General features: G+C 38.8%; 5 protein-coding genes across 5 annotated transcripts in view; 2 read left to right on the top strand and 3 right to left on the bottom strand.

Moving 5' to 3' along the window:
• Positions 1-475: 475 nt before the first annotated feature.
• LOC103511573 (NADPH-dependent diflavin oxidoreductase 1-like) lies at positions 476-5,712 on the bottom strand (the record flags this gene model as incomplete). The annotated part of the gene is made up of 5 exons (XM_026825299.1): positions 5,633-5,712; positions 4,639-4,824; positions 2,358-2,449; positions 918-1,100; positions 476-532 (listed from the first exon to the last, which is right to left on the bottom strand). Coding segments are annotated over exons 3-5 (332 nt in total), but the record flags the coding sequence as incomplete, so codon positions are not given.
• On the top strand, positions 2,639-14,726 carry LOC103511567 (retinol dehydrogenase 13). Its single transcript, XM_008476292.3, has 7 exons — positions 2,639-2,866; positions 11,193-11,358; positions 11,901-12,009; positions 12,341-12,486; positions 12,917-13,085; positions 13,552-13,759; positions 14,180-14,726. The coding sequence occupies exons 1-7, from the start codon at positions 2,781-2,783 to the stop codon at positions 14,328-14,330; spliced, it is 1,035 nt and encodes a 344-aa protein (XP_008474514.1). The 5' UTR covers positions 2,639-2,780; the 3' UTR covers positions 14,331-14,726.
• Positions 9,578-10,663, bottom strand: LOC113468420 (E3 ubiquitin-protein ligase MARCH3-like). The gene has a single exon (XM_026825302.1). The coding sequence runs from the start codon at positions 10,545-10,547 to the stop codon at positions 9,648-9,650; it is 900 nt and encodes a 299-aa protein (XP_026681103.1). The 5' UTR covers positions 10,548-10,663; the 3' UTR covers positions 9,578-9,647.
• Positions 14,727-15,219: 493 nt separating the features above from the next.
• On the top strand, positions 15,220-16,414 carry LOC103511566. The gene is made up of 2 exons (XM_008476291.2): positions 15,220-15,411; positions 16,108-16,414. Exons 1-2 carry the CDS (start codon positions 15,237-15,239, stop codon positions 16,236-16,238), a joined length of 306 nt encoding a protein of 101 aa, XP_008474513.1. The 5' UTR covers positions 15,220-15,236; the 3' UTR covers positions 16,239-16,414.
• The window catches only part of LOC103511574, a gene marked incomplete in the record, with an annotated part of 7,083 nt that continues 2,221 nt past the window's right edge, over positions 16,389-21,250 (bottom strand). The window contains 5 exon segments of the mRNA XM_008476298.3: positions 16,389-16,540; positions 16,902-17,058; positions 18,624-18,741; positions 19,851-20,397; positions 20,790-20,954. Coding sequence (XP_008474520.1) covers positions 16,389-16,540; positions 16,902-17,058; positions 18,624-18,741; positions 19,851-20,397; positions 20,790-20,954 — 1,139 coding nt within the window.

The following is a 21,250-nucleotide window of genomic DNA, read 5'->3' on the forward strand; positions in this document are numbered from 1 at the left end:
TGTTTAATGTACAAATAGGTACAAACCTAACCTACCTACAAATATGAGATCTTTCATTCAAATTGACAAAAAAAAAAATAATAATAATATCAAAATTTGGTCAGATAAAAAAGGCACATTAAACAGGTAGGTACTAATAGTAGGTACCTAATCATTTGGTAAACACATTTTGCTTTTTCCATAGGGAAATAAACTTAACAACAAATGAGATCATTGCATGATCAAAAGTATTAGTTATTCTTACTCCTTATGCATCCACGATTCCAAAAATCACATTAGAAAAATTTCTGTCTGTGTGTATGTCTGTCTGTCACGCTAAATAGACCTTTGGTTGTCCTCTTTTCACGCAAAAACGGCTGGACCGATTTTGATGAAATTTTTCGTGGTTGTTAAGCAAAGTACTCCGGGTGACATAGGCTACTTAAAATTGTCACATTCCATCTTGATTCAAAATGGCGACGGTTCAAAGTTATGCCTATCCCGCTGCACTGTCTTGACGTACGAGGAATCTCCGAGCCCCAGCACTGCAAACCTGAAACCCCATTTGTATATTTATGGATTTGCAATTTAAATTTGCGTGGGGGTTGTGGTGTTTAAATTTCATATATTTTACAAATAAATTCCAATATAGTGTCTTCATGTTGACCTAGCACCTCATTAGGGACTACTAGGGAGCCATCTGTTGAAGGACTCACACTACAAAATGGCCTCAAGACTTTACTACTGAATGAACCATACTCACATGACAACAAACTTACTTCATACCTCCCTATCTGACGATGTTGAAGATGTCGATTCTCTATTCTTAAATTCTTATAGGTACCTCAAAACCCTCAATCTATTCAACCTAGGGATATCAACGCGAACAACCTACTGTCCGCAGAGTTAAAGCTCTTTAAAGGGGAAAAAAAACTTACTTCATTGTCTGCAAGGAAGTGGGAGGCAAGTTTTTCCGCAGTAAAAACTTCCAAAACGTCTTCATATTGTCCGGGGGATCTCCTTGGCCAGTGGTGGAGCATACGAATATGACCAGGGCTTCAAATATGAGACTGTTGATCGGGTGATCATCCATTGAACTTATTGGACCGTCAAATCCATGACTGAAAATGAAAATTAGACAAGGTTAAAAAGTCGAGTCCTAGCCTAGCATCCATGACTGAAAATTAAAATTAGACAAGGTTAAAAATTCGAGTCATAGCATCCATGACTGAAAATTAAAATTAGACAAGGTTTCAAATATGAGACTGTTGATCGGGTGATCATCCATTGAACTTATTGGACCGTCAAATCCATGACTGAAAATGAAAATGAGACAAGGTTAAAAAGAGTTGCTAGATTTAATAAGTCAATATTTTTCTTGTTTATAGACATTTCGAACGAAGGTACTCAATATAAAACGGCGACGGGCGTTTAAGTTTGAACGGAAATAATGGAATAGAGTTGCTTGATTTAATAAGTCAGTATTTTTCTTGTTTATAGACATTTCGAACGAAGGTACTCAATATAAAACGGCGACGGGCGTTTAAGTTTGAACGGAAATAATGGAATAATGATGAGTTGATGATGACTTGTTTTCCGAAACAATTCATGTCTATTTGTCTATCATGTAATTACACATATTTCAGGACACACAGTAGAGCATGTTAATACGTAGTTGCTTTTGTTTTCGGTGCCTATACAATATATTATGTGAAAGAACTGCAAAAGGCATTTCGATTCACCACAAAACATTATGTGGGTGTGGGTGTGGGTGTGTGTATGTGATAGGTTTGTGTGTGTGGTGGGTGGGTGTGGTGGATAAGATAGTTATAGCGAGCATGAGATGTATAGAAAGGTCAGGTATGACGAGAATATCTACCGGGAGCACTGATGTTGATTTTGCCTAATAAGTCAGGGGTATCTATTTGGGAGTTAAGGATCTTGAAAGTAAAACATTATCCATGACGGGTAATGAAATAATTAAAAAGGTACCTAGCTGAACTACCTAGGCACCTAAATAGTAACAACACACCCTCTACTTTAATTACAGAGAGTGCAGGGAGGCAGAAACTTCGCCAGATGCTCAAGCAAAACATTAAACCTATCATTTAATAATTAATTAAAATAATATATAATAGTGGTTAGAGTGGGTTCGAACCCCCGTCCCTACCGACATGTAAGTAGGTGCTTATAGATTGTAAACATGTGCGAGATACCTCATCTACATAGAACTTGCGTTTGTCTTGCCAAAGTACTGGTCCAACTAATAACTGAGCTAAGAACAAATGTCACCCCTTCAAGTTGATCACAAATAAGTTGCGAGTTGATTACTGCTCTTGCTTCATTTTTTTTTTCTTTCCAGAATAAAATATACTCACTTCTTTGACTCTCTCCAAATTCTTTCTGCCACTTCTTGTGCAGTCCCAGTTTGGCTAGCATACAATATCAACAACTTATGAGAAGACATCATCTGAAAAAAAAAATAAAAATAAAATAAAATTTATCACCTAATTCCTACAAAACATAATACCTACCTAATTTTACGAGTAGAAAATTGCGTCAAAGTAGTACGAAATTGACATGATGAAATTCTGAGTCACCCGGTATGAGGACTCTTTTACCTCTTTGGAATCACTCTCATCTCATGCATAATCCATTGCTAAATTCACACGCATAAAATAAAAAAGTGCAACTGCAAATTTTTAAAAGAAAGTAGTGATAAGGTTTGAAATAATGCTAATTTGGAGAGTGATAAGCGATAAGATAGTGTTCTTGTGAAAACACCTTCCTTATAATCAGAAATGCAGATACCCAATTTTAAATTAACTAAACCATTGGTGACATTGAGTGCTATAGGATCCCTAATAGGTGGAACTTTACTGCTAAAGTAAGTACCTGTTTGCGAATATTCCTGTGGGATTTATAGTTTTTTTATGGTATACTTAATGACTGTTTCAATAATCTTTTCACACTTCTAATGCCGCCACTGATCGCTACTCGATTAAAGTAGCTACTCGCGAGACTGAGTGCACCCCGAATTCCAAGCACAAAGTCGAAAAAACATAAAATAAATGTTTCAAATAAATTAATATTGTTTATGTTTACCTACTTGGAAGTGCGACTCTGGCGTAAGTCTCTCGTTAGATAGTAACTGAGTAAGTTGTGTTTGTTCCAAGCTGATATTGTTGTCTGTGCACAAGGGAGATGTCTCGTGATGATTGTCCAGTAGAGATACATTCCACCTGTAATGTAGGTACAAATAATAAACCACAGAAAATTGATGAGAAAATAAAGCCTAAACATGTGCCAAAAAATTTCGTTTTTTTTCTTTCCTAAATAGGGGGTTCCTATTTAGGATTTTGAAGTTGGCCCCACGGGGCCGACCCGAAATTCGGCAAGTGCGTTGAAAAATGGCATTTTAGTAGATAAAAGATTACCCTAAATTTCAACTTCAAATCTTAAGCCATTCAAAAATTATTCAGGGGTCCCCGGACTTTATAAACACTCTGCATGTATCTTACCTAGAAAATGGCACTGTTCTTGTCCTCTCTTGATCAGCATCTCCCTGACTCAGAACAACACTATGTCCATACTGCTGCCTCAACTTGCTCCACAGACCTCTGAGCCAGGGATCCACCACTGCGTCAGCACCCAGATCATGCTGATCATCGGCTAGACCTACTTCAGTCAGCGGCGTAGCGCCCAAACTTTCCAGACGTCGGTGTAACTTTTTGGCGACGAAGTTAAATTTGACGTACGAGGAATCTCCGAGCCCCAGCACTGCAAACCTGAAACCCCATTTGTATATTTATGGATTTGCAATTGAAATTTGCGTGGAGGTTGTGGTGTTTAAATTTCATATACTTTACAAATAAATTCCAATATAGTGTCTTCATGTTGACCTAGCACCTCATTAGGGACTACTAGGGAGCCATCTGTTGAAGGACTCACACTACAAAATGGCCTTAAGACTTTACTACTGAATGAGCCATACTCACATGACAACAAACTTACTTCATACCTCCCTATCTGACGATGTTGAAGATGTCGATTCTCTATTCTTATACCTCAAAACCCTCAATCTATTCAACCTAGGGATATCAACGCGAACAACCTACTGTCCGCAGAGTTAAAGCTCTTTAAAGGAAAAAAAAAACTTACTTCATTGTCTGCAAGGAAGTGGGAGGCAAGTTTTTCCGCAGCAAAAACTTCCAAAACGTCTTCATATTGTCCGGGGGATCTCCTTGGCCAGTGGTGGAGCATACGAATATGACCAGGGCTTCAAATATGACTTTCCTTTCAGTCAGGCACGTTTGTTTACTTTTTATAGTGTGAAGCTAGCAAGACCAACTGACCAACATTTGGAACTGAAAAGGAAGGTCTTTTCACACGATGCTCTATGGGCTATGAGTATACTGGGTGTTACAAAATTCTGTAAATTATAATTTTTTCATACTGGTACCTATTTACTCTTGCAGTGCACCTCATGCCTCATGTACCTATTATTATTTAATAACGTCCGATATTGATAGCAAAAACCTATAGTTTTTTTCGACACAGAGAACAAACAAAGGTTGATTTTGTTACATAAGCTTTTGCTCATTTCAATCCAGTGTTTTTCGTTCACATTTCTCTCATAATAGGATCAATTGTTTATACCTTATTTCACCTGTGTTATTCGATAACTTCGGGCTCTTTAGCGAGGTGTTGCACTTCAACTATCCAGTTTCACCAGTGTTTCACCACTCGTTTTCTTCTTTTTCTCAGCAGCAGCTCGTTTCCGCTGTTTCTTTCTACTTGAAATGGCGGCTTTCTTCTGTTTCTTCAAATCGGCCACGTTTTTCTCTGCAAAACAAACGAGTTTGATTGTGTGTGAAAGTTTTCAAATGCTGGGAATTGACTGTCAGATCATTTTCCTAAATGACCTGATACCTGATAGTCAATAAAAAGGAATTTTAATTGTGTGAAGCATAAATGCTTGTCACAAATGTCGTTCCCTGTTTAATGCACTACGCTAAATTTTATGACTTGACTTGGACTCGAACCACCAACCTTGATCATTTTCCTAAATGACCTGATACCTGATAGTAAAAAAAAGGAATTTTAATTGTGTTAAGCATAAATGCTTGTCACGAATGTCGTTCCCTGCTTAATGCACTACGCTAAATTTTATGACTTGACATGGACTCGAACCACCAACCTCCAGATCCGAAGTCCACCGCGCTAACCACTACACCACTGAGGTTGGTACCTACTTGATAGTCATCAATATTGACATACATTGGCCTAGCCAGTAGAAATAGGATGTTGAATACACCAGTCCCCATTGCTAACTGAAGTTAAGTATCGCGCCTGGTTGGTATTCTGATGGGTCACCATCTAAGCAATCGCGTGCTACTGGGTTTTCCCGGACCCACTCAGACTGGGTAAGGTTGATGTGAGTAGGCGGGTAGCTTGTCACCGAATGGAGAGTAAACTCCCTGCCATTAAAAACTTGAGCCGTTACACAGTGATGTTTATGTTTTTATGGGTTTTAAGGTTTAAACCCACAAAAAAGTTATCATTTTTTCAAACTCGCGGTAGAGGGCAAATGACATGCCTGTAAGCATTGTTAGACTGCTAAAAAGTTAAAAGAAATGAAGAAAAAACTCACGGTAAGACTGGTGTTTCTGCAGTTTGTTGTTTCGCCGGCAAGTAGTTATATGATCAGAGGGAGTGAAGAGAGCAATAACTTACAACACAAAGACTCTGAATCTGGCATTGAATTTTTCTCTATGAACTGAAGCCATGATGACATGACCTTGGGGTCTGTAGTCAAATGATATTCATCCTGGATTCTGATTGGTTGAGAGATTTCATGATAAGTACCCTGGAAAAAATAGTGCAAGAATTCAGATTTTTTCCCTCTTCTTTTTAGTTTGGGGATTGATACCTTAGCTACTAAACAAAGGAAAAAATATGTTTGAGGAGTGTGGTAGCACTCCGCCCCACCAAGTCCAAAACAGTTTAACAGTAAAATACAAAATCATACACAAAGAAGTGGCTGTTATTATGAAGGCATTAATGAAATGTGTTAAAAAAGTTAAAATATATTTTGTCAAAAATTTCTTACCTCACTTTGTAACTCTGACACATGGGACAAATATATTTGTTCTGATTCTTCTCCACTCAATGTCAAAGGCACAGTGTTGATATTACGGTATACAGATGGGTATACTGACTTGGCCTCAGTTATTTTTGTCTGAAACAAGTGGGAAATAGGTACATACTTTGTTAAATTTTACACAAGTTTGTCCCTTTTCAAACAAAGGGAGTTCCAAGTTTTATTTTTCAAGTTTATCCATCTTCCCTGTGTTTGTTGTTTCACCATTATTCTTGAGCAGTTCATCTGATTTTGATGAAATTAGCAAAATGATTCTCCTACTTCTAAGAGTGGGTTCGAACCCCCGTCCCTACCGACATGTAAGTAGGTGCTTATTAGATTGTAAACATGTGCCAGATACCTCATCTACATCACGTCCTATATGATTAATAATAATTTGATGATAAGTCAGTTCTTGATTAATAATTTGATGATAAGTCAGTTCTTGATGAAATTATCCTTCTTCGATATTCATTTGACAACTGAAGAGTGTTCGTTTTCTCCGTGTTAACACGACATAACCATTACTTGAACACCCTTGCCAGCGTCAACACGATACGTCATGGACAATAATTTATTTCTCTACAGAAAAATCTTATACATTGGCCACCTGGCTGGTCTGTTTCATTTGCCTGAGGTTTACCAGCAGCATCATCAGCCATGGCAGCGAAAACTTCATCACTTCTATCACCTGTGCGTTCACACATTCATGATCCTCGTAGTTATATTCAACACGGTCAGTACCTTCTATCTATCCATTCAAGATCTATCTGAGTTTCTACAATGCCTCCTAGACTCTATGTTCATATCAGGCCTCTACACGGACGTTTTACTCATGACCTTCGTTATTCAGGAATACCTGGACATTTTGGACGAGCTCTTCAAAATGTTATCGGCTAAAATATTGGCCAAACAAAATCATTATGGTCATTGTTTGCTCGGTGATTCTCCTCGTAAGTAAGTACATACATATCTTATTTTTATCTGTCGAGGATCTCGACATTGCAGAATTATCTGTGTAGGTAAGTACCAACATCTTATTTTTATCCTCAACACTGTTTACAAAGCAATCCAATTACTTTGGTATGCTCGTATATGATTCAGTTACAGGGGGAGCAATATTAATTCAACAACTCTTTTGTTTACCAGTCATTTCCATTCTTGCTTTTCTAGTGGCATTTTTTGATTTCTACTTCGTCCCAATGTAACCAGAAGAGGAAATTCGTTTGAAACAGATGTACCATCGGAAATACGGCAAACGATTCTCTCTCAACTTCTGAGTCTTTATGTTACGGGATTGCATTGATTGGGAAGGAGCATCGCGACCAGTGAATACACCGACATCTCATTGAACCAATATGTCCTATCTCCTGGGGAAAAACTGAAGATGAAAGCTGGTAGTGATAAAGGAAATAGGTGGATCACGATAAACCGAAAAATTAAATACGAGAAACGGTTCCTTCGTCAGATTATTACCTATCACAACAGAATCATTGCCATTACAAAGCGAGTAAGTACATATATTTTTTTTTTTACATTATACAACATATTATTCTGATGAGAGCAATGAGGTATGTTTGCTATGACACTTGTCATTACAGTGATCACTATCGAGGTGGAAGATACTTTGAGGTCCGCACTCTGGGAGCTGAGCTCGGGAGCTGGAAGAGTCAAAGTAACTGACCAATAGGTTTCGTTAGTATTATGGTAAATAATCAAATAATCAAGAAGTACATAAATAATGAAGAATTGTAACCGAAAAATCTTTTTTATTCCAGTACTACGACTGCATGACCTATGTTTACGTATGTAAGATGGTTTACTCTATTATCCTTCTCATCACAAGCGCCTATCAACTATTTGCGCCCAAAAAAGTCTATTCAAAACGAGCATTCGTCCGCTATGTGGTTGAATTTGGCACGGTTTTCATTTCATACATGGTCGTCTGTAATGCTTCTGAGAGGCTAGAAAGATGCAACGAAATGGTACGGCGCTCTATTGTCAATTGTAATTGGCATACTTCTTCTCAAGAAACTCAGCAAGGTCTGATTATGATTCTACTCAGAACGTACAGGGCAGCATACGTTAGAGTCTTGTATGGAGTGGTGGACATCAACTATGTTAAGAAAATTTCATACATTTCAACAAATAAATTTATTTGTTGAAATGTATGAAATTTTCTTACTCGCTGCTTAACTTTTTCACAATCAAAGACAGAGGAAGTGCAAAGTTGAATAAAATCTAGATGCTCGGTAATGTACGAGTCAATTTCTTGCACTAGCACTTATTGTATCAATGAATAAATACATATTGAGATAGTTATGCCTAGAACTTGCGTTTGTCTTGCCAAAGTACGTACTGGTCCAACTAATAACTGAGCTAAGAACAAATGTCACCCCTTCAAGTTGATCACAAATAAGTTACGAGTTGATTACTGCTCTTGTTCGAGTGAAGTCAAACTCGAGTCCACTCGAGTAAAATCATTCACTCGGCCCATCACTACTCAGTAGTTAATTTGAAAGAGGTTTATTCATCATGATAGTAAAGATAAAATTACTATGATAGTGTTGGCTCATAAACAAAATGTTGTGGGTGTTGAAGCTGTGTGGGACAACATAAGTTTCACAGAGATGAATCATTTATCAGAGCTGCTGTTACTATAAAAGGAACTCTTGTAATGTTGAACTTAAAATGACTTTAGGATATAATAAATTGATAGCAAAGGTTTTGAAAATTTGGGCTACATTTCATCACTTTTTCTTCTTAATGGTGGTCCAGACTTGTGCAATGCAACGTGCAAAGCATTTGCATTGCACGTTGCACGTAAAATCAAATCTGATGAATGTGAACGTTTTTCATGTAGGTATCCGAGAATTTTTGTACCGATACTCAACTAGTAATGGCCTATAGTAGGTAGGTACATCATTTGCATTGCATTGCACGATGCTTTGTTACAACTCAGTTTGAACTCTGGTTGTGATCCTGGCCATAAGAGTTTTATATCCATACGAAATTGAACACTTACATTTTCTCTTCTTGGTCTCTAGAGAAGGCGGTACTTAATGACTGTAAAAGCCCTACTTCAAAATTAAATTACACAAGAGAAAATAACCAAAAAGAGATGCAATATCCACTGATTTCAAATTTTTACTTTCAGCTTTCCTTTCAGTCAGGCACGTTTGTTTACTTTTTATAGTGTGAAGCTAGCAACTAGCAAGACCAACATTTGGAACTGATAAGGAAGGTCTTTTCACACGATGCTCTATGAGTATACTGGGTAAAGGAAGGTCTTTTCAGACGATGCTCTATGAGTATACTGGGTGTTACAAAATTCTGTTAATTATAATTTTTTCATACTGGTACCTATTTACTCTTGCAGTGCACCTCATGCCTCATGTACCTATTATTATTATTTAATAACGTCCGATATTGATAGCAAAATCCTATAGTTTTTTCGACACAAAGAACAAACAAAGGTTGATTTTGTTACATAAGCTTTTGCTCATTTCAATCCAGTGTTTTTCGTTCACATTTCTCTCATAATAGGATCAGGTAGGACTATTCTCAGCCGCATCGACCTCCTCCTATACCAGGAATGCCATCGCGCATAATGTTTGAGTCCAATGTAGCACAACCAGGACAAAACGATCGTATCAACATGGGCGACGAACGAACACAAACCTACAGTAGTCAGGGAAAGTCCAAGTCGATTGGGCACATCTGAACTGAAGATTTTCATCGAATTCGAAAAGATGTACTGATACGAGGATATGTTCATGAGGAGGGTGAAGCAAAAGAACGCACACATCGCGCCCAAATCCATCCACATCTCTTGCATTTCGTTGTCAGTTTGTCGAAGCCAGGTTAGGAACGACCTGAGTTTTGTCTCCATGGGTTTCCTCTCTGTAATGAACTTGAACTGACAGAGATCACAGCTGTCACTGCCACACTCCTGTAACCATCGCTCCATGCATGTAACATGTACGTGGGCTATGGATCCTCTACATTGGCAGATTGGCAGTAGGTTCTCCTGACTAGTACCGTAACAGATGCGGCACATAGTCCCATCTATACCATCATCCGAATTCTCCAGTTGTCTGATTACCTTGTCAAAGATAATACTTCTTATAGAGTCCAAGGAAAATGCGCTAGGAGAATGGGGTTGTGTCCTTTGTGCTTCATTTTGACTTGAAATGGAAGAGGTTCGTTGTACACACTCATTGGTTTGTTGTGAATTATTTTCTATAGCATCGTCACTGGTGGTATTGGTACCACGCTCAAGATGCTCACTGGTCCCAGCAGTTTCAATCTGGTCGCTTTCATTGTCCACGTCACGATTGGAATGGACACTCAGCTCGTATTTCCGAAACAGAAAATTTGTCGATTGTTTTGTGAGAACGGCGAAAACCTGCGAAACCGAGTTCATAATATTGTGAACGGCGTGATTGTGTTTGATGTGGTACTGCGGGGGTAAGGTTAGGTTAGGATATAATATAATATTTTGACACAAACAGGTCGGTATTACCTGGTTGGAAAAACCAAATAATATCTAAATCTAAAAAAAGAAAACTCTAGATAATTTTTAATTCACAAGTGTGTAGTTCAACGTTGAACCCGTCTACAAGTTTGAAGATAATTATAAGGTCAAGATTACGTAAAAATACATTTATAATTATTATAGGAAAGTAAAAAAGAAGCAAGTTCAGAAGTAGTAACTTTCTTCCACACCAATAGTCCAAGGAGTCCAACAAGCCTCGAGGAATTTTTGTTAAAAGAGAGGGGGGATGAAGGAAAGATGGGGCTTTTAAGGACCGTTTTTCTTACGAACCATATTTTCTTTCCAGAGAACAAGAAGATTAATGTACTCATCAATATGTTTATACCTTATTTCACCTGTGTTATTCGATAACTTCAGGCTCTTTAGCGAGGTGTTGCACTTCAACTATCCAGTTTCACCAGTGTTTCACCACTCGTTTTCTTCTTTTTCTCAGCAGCAGCTCGTTCGTGGGGTGCCGACATTACAGGGCGACAAATAAAGTCGCCAAATCTCATTCTAGCTTGGAATTTTCAGAGATGTCCTTGGAGGTGCTAAATACACGGAAGAGACTTCGGCCCGGGGTAAAATCGTCATTGTCACAGGCGCTAACACAGGGATTGGTAAAGCCATAGCACGGGAACTAGCCAAGAGAAAGGCCAAGGTTATAATGGCGTGCAGGGATTTGGATAAATGCGAAAAGGTAAAGGAAGAACTCTTTATTGGTAATAGGTAAATTCATAATTTTACGTCTGTTGAGAAAATTTAGATCTGAGAACTGAACGTACGAATATACCTATGTATATACCTGTAAAGTGCTGGTGGATAGAATTTATAGATTATAGAAGAATAGAATATACCTTGTTCATCGCAGACTAAACAAGGTCTTGTAGATTAAATCAAACCAAAAAATTAAACCAAGAAATTAAAGCAAGAACCAAGGATAGAACTCATTAAAAGAAGAAAAAAAAATGAAAAAGAAACCATATCGTCCAGAAGTAGACAGATATAAAATAGGTAGATAGGTACATTAATTAGACTTACTTTATCGTGGACACTAGAATAGCCGCGGGAGACACTAAACCTCTTCTGGGCTGTTCTACCACCTAATCTCTTCTGGGCTTTCAACTTTCAACATAGCAACGAGTGTTCAAATTAATGTAACGACCGTTGCAATGAACTCTCAAGAATATGCAAGATTAACAGATAGATACATATTACCTATTCCTCTCTCTTATTTTTCAGGCCCGGAAAGAAGTCGTTTTGGAAAGCAAAAACAAATATGTTCTGTGTAGAAAATGTGATCTTGCTTCCCAGGAATCCATAAGGGCCTTTGCAGAGGAGGTCAAGAAAGGTAATTAATGAAAACTGTCAAGAAGGTATCAATAAAGTTGAAAAAAGTAAGAAAACTATAGATAATTTTTAATTCACAAGTGTGTAGTTCAACGTTTAACCCGTCTACAAGTTTGAAGATATAAGGCCAAGATTACGTAAAAATACATTTTTAATTATTATAGGAAAGTAAAAAAGAAGCAAGTTCAGAAGTAGTAACTTTCTTCCACACCAATAGTCCAAGGACTCCAACAAGCCTCGAGGAATTTTTGTTAAAAGAGAGGGGGGGGGGAATGAAGGAAAGATGGGGCTTTTAAGGACCGTTTTTCTTACGAACCATATTTTCTTTCCAGAGAACAAGAAGATTAATGTACTCATCAACAATGCTGGAGTGTCCGGGTGTAGGAAAATGTTAACAGAAGAAAAGATCGAACTTCAATTAGGAGTCAATCACATGGGCCACTTTCTACTTACCATGTTGCTCCTCGATAAATTACAGGCAAGTTATTTAATATTTCCTAAAACCAAACAACCTCCATTTTGTTGAAATCTGTAAAAATATAAAGTTTACAAAGTAAAAAAACTATCGTTGTATCCGTGAGCTTTGCTCATGGTCACCTGTATTTATTAATTTATTTATCATTATTTTTGCGTGACGGAAGTTCGCAAATGTAGACGCCTAACTTGTATCAGATTATCACTACCTACTTAAATAGCGTAGTTAGCTTGGTTGGTAGCGCATCTGCCTTGTAAGCGCTTGGCCGCGGGTTCGATTCCCGCCCGGGGCGGATTTTATCCTGATGGGATAATGTTTGTTCTCGGACCGGCCGGCTTTCTCGTACCCTGTCTTCCTTCTCACTTCGATTTCAAGACGATAAGACCTTAGCAGGTACAGTTTGTGTAATTTGATATGGTATTATGTATTTCAGGAGAGTGCACCCAGTCGTATAATCAACGTGTCTAGTGTGGCCCATAAGCGTGGTACTATTAACAAGGAGGATCTCAACTCAGAGAACTCCTATGATCCCACGCAAGCCTATAACCAAAGTAAACTAGCCAATGTACTGTTCACGAGAGAACTGGCCAAGCGATTGGAGGGTAAGAATTTTTTTTGTTTGTTAAGTTTAACGAGCTATTTAATTGCTTGATTTTGAGCTCAAAATAATAGTTCAGGGTGTAAGACTTTATTTAATACTTTTTCCCATGCTAGGCCTTTTGTTAGGGGACAATATTTCTTCGAGATTAATTTTACAAATGACCTTTCCCCTCGCTTAGGAAACCGTTGGGTCAGTTCTAGGCACCTAGCTTGCCTTTATTATTATTATTTTTTACAATGAACAAAGCTGGCTTGAACAATAGTTAGTTATTTCGTAATTACTCTACTAACATTGCTCAAATGGCCCAGTTATTTGACCATCCTTGTTCAGCTGTGATATCCTTCATTCTAAAAAAATGCATCGACGTTTCCTTCTGAGGGAAGAGCTCCAAGAAAGCTTGCGGCATTCCCCCGCTGTGAAGAGCCAAGCTAATTTTTTGCTTATTATCTTTTTCTTCATCTCAACAGGTACGGGTATTACAGTGAATGCTGTACATCCCGGTATAGTCAACACAGACATACTTCGTCACTCTTCTTACTATGACAGCTGGTTGTCAACTGTTGTGCTCAAACCTCTAGTGTGGCTATTTATCAAATCCCCTCGCCAAGGGGCGCAGACTATTGTGTACGCTAGTCTGGATCCCTCCCTGGAGAATGTTAGCGGCAAATATTTCGCGTAAGTACAATATAGGAATAGGTACCTACCTATTTAGATAGAGGATTTTCTAAAACTAGTAAAAAAGATTTTTGAACTTTTATTCAAATGGATTTGAACACAACTCTAATTTTTATTCAATTAGATTTGTAACTCAATAACTCTAGATTTCCTAGACCTTGAACATTCCTCCTACATCTTCACTAGAAGGCAGTGTATCAAGGACATTGGCAGCACTGCCTTTTTTTAAGGCGCAGGCGGGAGAGCTTTAACCGGAATGATATGTACTCTGAAGACAGTTGAAATTGTGTTATCAATGATTCATTATTTATCATCTGGTAAAACGTTATCCATGACGGGTAATGAAATAATTGAAAAGGTACCTAGCTGGACTACCTAGGCACCTAAATAGTAACAACACACCCTCTACTTTAATTACAGAGAGTGCAGGGAGGCAGAAACTTCGCCAGATGCTCAAGATGATGGCTTAGCAAAGTGGCTTTGGATGGTCAGTGAAAAGTGGACCAAATCTAGTATTAGTGATCAATTATTGACCAATTCTGGCATCAGCAATCAACTAGTGTTCAAATGAAACTGAGAGAGACCCAATCTGACGGAAGCGATAGTATAAATGGGGTTTTTAGTGTCATAAAACGTCGTTTATTCGACGATAAACGAAAAAGTTGAACGTAACATTTCCATGCCAAGAAAATGATTTTTCCTTTACCACTTAAATCGATTTATTTTTCAAATGTCGGGAACTTGGCCATTAGGTCATTCTCCCGGTATGTAAAATAAGTACTACATACATTATGGTACCTACTGGGTATAATACGAGTAAAACCAGGAAAGAGTAACAATACTTTCAAAGATGTTGCTCACGGTGTAATTTGAACTTGATCGTTTTACATGGGCTCTGCCCCTTGATTTGTTTAAATCTGTAAAAAACGTCCTTAACATTGAAATAAATGACATTGTTTATACCTTATTTCACCTGTGTTATTCGATAACTTCGGGCCAGAAAGGGGAGAAAAAAAAAAAAAAAAAAAAAAAAAAAAAAAAAAAAAAAAAAAAAAAAAAACTTCCATCCAAGCTGTCGGAAATTGAACTCGAAACTTCTGCGTGCTAGGCCAGTGTGATGGCTACTAGGCTACCAAGTTTTATTTGTTTTTAATTAATGGTTGGGGTTATTTGAGGACGCTTCTATTTATTATCATGGATTGTTTATTTTCACTTGGGTCGATACTAGGCTATTGGTATAAGTAGGCCCATCGGCTGTAATAAACGCCCTATGTCACTGTGACCTGGTTAGATCTTTTGTGACTTTCCCTTTAGTAATCTAGAAGAGCCCTAGACTTCTAACGAAGGCCAGGGTTCTTTTAGGACTGATTTCTTTGACTTCTTTAGGTGTTATGATCGGTACGAGGCTAGGGTCGATGGTCGGTTCTCCTTTGTGGACGCCTACTAATGATATTTTCCTCGCAGGTCTCACTTCCCCATGGCAGGCTGGCAATGTACTGAGGGCATAACCCGCGCTACTTGGAGACCCATAGACCCCTCGGTACTAACGCCCACTCATGAGCATAACAGAACACTACCTGCTCTCTTCACTCCCTCTGATCATATAACTACTTGCCGGCGAAACAACAAACTGCAGAAACACCAGTCTTACCGTGAGTTTTTTCTTTATTTCTTTTAACTTTTTAGCAGTCTAACAATGCTTACAGGCATGTCATTTGCCCTCTACCGCGAGTTTTAAAAAAGGATACCCTCTACCGCGAGTTTTAAAAAAGGATACCTTTTTTGTGGGTTTAAACCTTAAAACCCATAAAAACATAAATGTCACTGTGTAAATGCTCAGGTTTTTAATGGCAGGGAGTTTACTCTCCATTCGGTGACAAGCTACCCGCCTACTCACATCAACCTTACCCAGTCTGAGTGGGTCCGGGAAAACCCAGTAGCACGCGATGCGATTGCCCAGATGGGCAGATGGTCACCCATCAGGATGCCAACCACGCGATACTTCACTTCAGTTAGCAATGGGGACTGGTGCATTCAACATCTTATTTCTACTGGCTAGGCCAATGTATGTCAATATTGATGACTATCAGGTACCAACCTCAGTGGTGTAGTGGTTAGCGCGGTGGACTTCGGATCTGGAGGTTGGTGGTTCGAGTCCAAGTCAAGTCATAAAATTTAGCGTAGTGCATTAAACAGGGAACGACATTTGTGACAAGCATTTATGCTTCACACAATTAAAATTCCTTTTTATTGACTATCAGGTATCAGGTCATTTAGGAAAATGATCTGACAGTCAATTCCCAGCATTTGAAAACTTTCACACACAATCAAACTCGTTTGTTTTGCAGAGAAAAACGTGGCCGATTTGAAGAAACAGAAGAAAGCCGCCATTTCAAGTAGAAAGAAACAGCGGAAACGAGCTGCTGCTGAGAAAAAGAAGAAAACGAGTGGTGAAACACTGGTGAAACTGGATAGTTGAAGTGCAACACCTCGCTAAAGAGCCCGAAGTTATCGAATAACACAGGTGAAATAAGGTATAAACAATGTCATTTATTTCAATGTTAAGGACGTTTTTTACAGATTTAAACAAATCAAGGGGCAGAGCCCATGTAAAACGATCAAGTTCAAATTACACCGTGAGCAACATCTTTGAAAGTATTGTCAGATTGCCTATCACGTGTCGAGGATTCACACGGTACTGGCTTTGTATCTGATGAGATAGGTCGGAAATTCTATGTGATTCCGTCATGATTACTTCCAGGTTATCGTAGGTAACGCGAACTGGAGGGAGATAGAGGGGGAATATTGGGATTAAATATTGTTATTGTTAGCCAGCCTAATTAGCTTGGAGGGTAGCGCGTCTCCCTTGTAAGCGCTAGATCGTGGAGTTAAATATTTCGTACAATAAAAATAAATTCAACTATCGAAATAAATATACCTATAATGAGTATTGGGTAATCAAGCGTCTACATACACATAAGTAATAACTCCCTACTTGTCTACTTCATCAAATTTTCATTCCTTCACTATCATTGTTACTATCTGTGTATTTTTCTATTTAAAATGTCAAAGAAGTTCTCTTCAACAATGCTCTTGATGTCACCTTCAATTCAGTCCCTTGCCGAGCGTAGCTTATCCTTACCTCGTAAGAGATCCGTTTTGGGTCTCAAATACAGAGAGATCCACTCATCTAGAAGTTCATGCAAGGTAGACATCTCAGCCCCGTATTCACATTGGTATTCCACTTTAGCACGAATACACAGATATGGCGAGGAGTTGCCAGGCTCCTTGGAATTAGTCTGGGAAATCAAGAAAAGAGAATACGAAGGTTGTGATATGAAGTTTGAGACTCAACAAGTTGGATTAACACGGGATCAAGCTATAGTGCTATACATCGATCCTGGGGTAAATTCCAGAAAGAGCCAACGGTCATAGCACGTTAAATGCCCCAGTCCCTCATAATTTTGTCAGGGGTAGATTTTATCCTAAACAGATTAGGTTCGTTGTCGGACCTGCTGGCTTTCTCCTTATCCTGCCTTCCTACTCTCTTCGTTTTAGGGACAATAAGACCTTAGTAGTTATACAGTTTCTTCTATCAAACCTTCTAAAAAAAATCTGGTGTGAACATCACACGACTTTCTATTACATTAAGTCGGACAGTTCTAAAAGTTTCACCATTCGATTCCGCGTGAAAAATCACATGAGATTGACTATTCACTTGCTTATTTGGTAACGGTTCACAAATAAAAGGGAAATTTGTCGACACAGGGGTACCTACCTTTCTTTCCCCTCATTGCACTCCTCTTTCCTCTAATATTACTTCTGCTTCACTGCATTGGCGGCGTGCCATCGATTTAAAATTTTGTTTATTTTTTGTGGGCACTTGATTTATTTTTTTGTCCTGTCGATGGTCGCAACCTGGTAGAGTTCCTTTCTCTACTCAGTAGTGGAAGTGCTATACTGCTCGTCCCAGTGACACGAAAGCGAAGGTGGGTGACAAGAGTTGCGCTAGTACTTCCAAGTAGCAGTTTGACTGCGAGTGCAGGACGGTACACTTCTCCTCGGCGGGCGTAGCGTTGACTAGAAGGCTAAAGCTAGACAACTCGAAAAACAGCCCTCCAAGGAGGTTGAGCTTTGGGTTAACAGCCCACTCTCGTAAAAACAAAACCCGTTCGTGAAACCCACGCCCAGCCTCGGAACAACAATGGACAGTCACAACCGGATAACGCCCCTGGAAAGAATTTGGACCTACGATTTGGGACATGGAACGTACAAACGCTTTATAAACCTGGAGCTTTTGATAACCTCCTAGAAAAAGTCAAGAGATATAATATTGACATTTGACATATTAGCTCTCCAAGAAACCAGATGGTCTGGAAACGGTAACATCGACAGAAATGGTTTTCGTTTCATCTACGGTGGAACAGATAAACATGAACTCGGAACAGGATTCATTAGTGATGGGACTCGAGTGAGATTTTTCAACTCGATTATTTTCTACTCGATTATTTTCCAATTCGAGTTGTAACTCGAGTGGAAATTAATCGAGTTGAATATTTATTCCTGGAAATTACACCGCGCCGATTTCTCACTCGAGAGTCGAGTAGGCGAGCGAGTCGTAGATATTCGGGTTTTCGTTCGGAAACTCTCGGCATACGGGTATACCACTATACCCCTCCCCCTCTTCAGTTCTCTTTCTTGCATCATCATCTAGTAAGAGGCAAGAGGGGAGAGGGGGGTAGTGAATCATTCAACTCGTTCAAACGAATAGTTTTTCTGACGAATAGATTTGTAGGTACTCGAATAGAAACTGTATGTTGCAATAATATGTGGCGAGTGCGCGAGTGAACTCGGGTCAGAGAACCCAATGAATACAAAACATTGGCTCTTCCACTCTCATAGGACTGTCTTGTTTAAGCTCGGTTGTATCAATATCAGTTTGCTCAGGATCTTCTTGGTCACATGGTACGTCTATGATGAGTCTGGGGGAAACAAATCAAAGTAAAACGATAATGGCAAGGTGAATAGACTGAAAACCCCTTTTTTCCATTGGCAAAAAGATTTATAGGATAGCTATTCCGAAATAGCTATTCTAATCTGACCCCAAAGCTACCAATACTAACGGTAGAGGTTGGCCTCAAGAAATTGAGGCTAAAAAGGCTAGGAGTAAAAAAAAATCAGCTAGTGCAGTAAGTTCAATAAAAACACACACACACACACACACACATACGTACAATACGTACATACATTTTAAAGGCGCAACTTTTTATCCTCAAGGTAGTGATGGGACTCGAGTGAGATTTTTCAACTCGATTATTTTCTACTCGATTATTTTCCAACTCGAGTTGTAACTCGAGTGGAAATTAATCGAGTTGAATATTTATTCCTGGAAATTACACCGTGCCGATTTCTCACTCGCGAGTCGAGTAGGCGAGCGAGTCGCTGATATTCGGGTTTTCGTTCGGAAACTCTCGGCATACGGGTATACCACTATACCCCTCCCCCTCTTCAGTTCTCTTTCTTGCATCATCATCTAGTAAGAGGGGAGAGGGGGGTAGTGAATCATTCAACTCGTTCAAACGAATAGTTTTTCTGACGAATAGATTTGTACTCGAATAGAAACTGTATGTTGCAATAATATGTGGCGAGTGCGCGAGTGAACTCGGGTCAGAGAACCCAATGAATAGTTTTTCCACTCGAGTGGAACAAAATAATAATCGAGTGTACTCGAGTGAAGTCAAACTCGAGTCCACTCGAGTAAAATCATTCACTCAAAACTTTTTATCCTCAAGGAACCCAGCTCTTAGACGTAAACGCTTTCTTTAACGAAAGTCACTCTAAAAAACTTACCCATTAGCTATTCTAATCTGACCCCAAAGCTACCACTACTAACGGTAGAGGTTGACCTCAAGAAATTGAGGCTAAAAAGGCTAGGAGTAAAAAAAAACTTTTTATCCTCAAGGAACCCAGCTCTTAGACGTAAACGCTTTCTTTAACGAAAGTCACTCTAAAAAACTTACCCATTACCTCAAGGAACCCAGCTCTTAGACGTAAACGCTTTCTTTAACGAAAGTCACTCTAAAAAACTTACCCATTATCCTCCTCACTATCTTCATCACTGCAAGAACTATCACCACGGCAATCATAATTGCTTTCACGAGCTTTTTGATCCATAGTTGTACTGGTTTTACTAGTCTCCTGATCAGATTTCTTTGGGTCTTCATTGAGACAAATTTTAAGATTTTTCATTTGACTCCTTGTGACTCTACTAGGGGTAACAGGTGGCTCAATCACTTCGTCTTTACATTTAGGTTGCTCATTTGCCTTATTGATATTTTCAGATTCAAGGTCCTCATTCATTTTGGTCATATCTTTATGGTTAGAAGGGTCATTTACTTTAGTATCGTCACTGTGTGTGTTTTCTATTTTGTCAACATTCTCATCACTCGTTTCATCAGTGGCTCTGGTACGTTTGTTCTTTGGTTTTGGTCCTTTCGTATCATTCGATTTGATTTGTTGGCTAAAGTCGTAGCAGAATTTTTTGGCCGCGATTTTCCCAAACCAAAACATCTTCTCAGTTTTGGTCAGATGTTTGTGGGCGAGTTTTTTGTCTACAAATATGACTTTCTTCTCTAAGCCTGTTAAATATAGAAAAGATAATGTTGAACATAAAGAAAGTGAAAAGAACATTAAGGAAATGACTCAAATTAGAATATTCAACCTAATCAGGCAACTTTTCTCAAAGTTTCTTTACCTCAGTCAGTGGGCAACTTTACTAGCTAACGTGACAGATTCGGGTCGAACGGTTTTTCGTACGAGTCCAAGTCAAACCACAAAATTTATCTGCGTGTATTAAGTTGGGAAGGATTTTTTTCCTTTTACCTGTACTAGGGTCCGTGATGAGTTTAATATGAACAGGTAGCATCCAAGAAGCAGCATAATGGTTCTCACCAAGATTTTCGTACGAGTCCAAGTCAAACCACAAAATTTATCTGCGTGTATTAAGTTGGGAAGGATTTTTTCCTTTTACCTGTACTAGGGTCCGTGATGAGTTTAATATGAACAGGTAGCATCCAAGAAGCAGCATAATGGTTCTCACCAAGATTGTTCAGAAGCGTCTTCACACTGCTTGTTGTCATGACTACCTGACAGTTGTTTTTCATTGCTAGGGTCTCAACCGTACCATCCTGATCCACTGTAACATAATCACATGTAACATAACATAATCACTGTAATATCACATGTATAACTTAACGAGTGAGGTCTGAACCTTGCTTGACCAATGTGCCCTTGGTTTGTCTGTCTGTGCCGCGATGGTATCAAATGGAGTCCAATGACTTTTTTTTGTAGTTTTAATTACCTAGTTTACTTCTTTTGGGTAAAAATCCCGTCTTCCTCCTAAGTTCGCTTTCAAACTAAAAAAAAAAAAAAAATGGAATCAAGCCCAAAAACGAACAAAAAACGTTTAGGGCAAAAAAAGGGAAACTTTAA

This window comes from Diaphorina citri, unplaced genomic scaffold, assembly GCF_000475195.1.
Source record: "Diaphorina citri unplaced genomic scaffold, Diaci psyllid genome assembly version 1.1 scaffold728, whole genome shotgun sequence".
In the NCBI taxonomy this organism is placed as follows: domain Eukaryota; kingdom Metazoa; phylum Arthropoda; class Insecta; order Hemiptera; family Psyllidae; genus Diaphorina; species Diaphorina citri.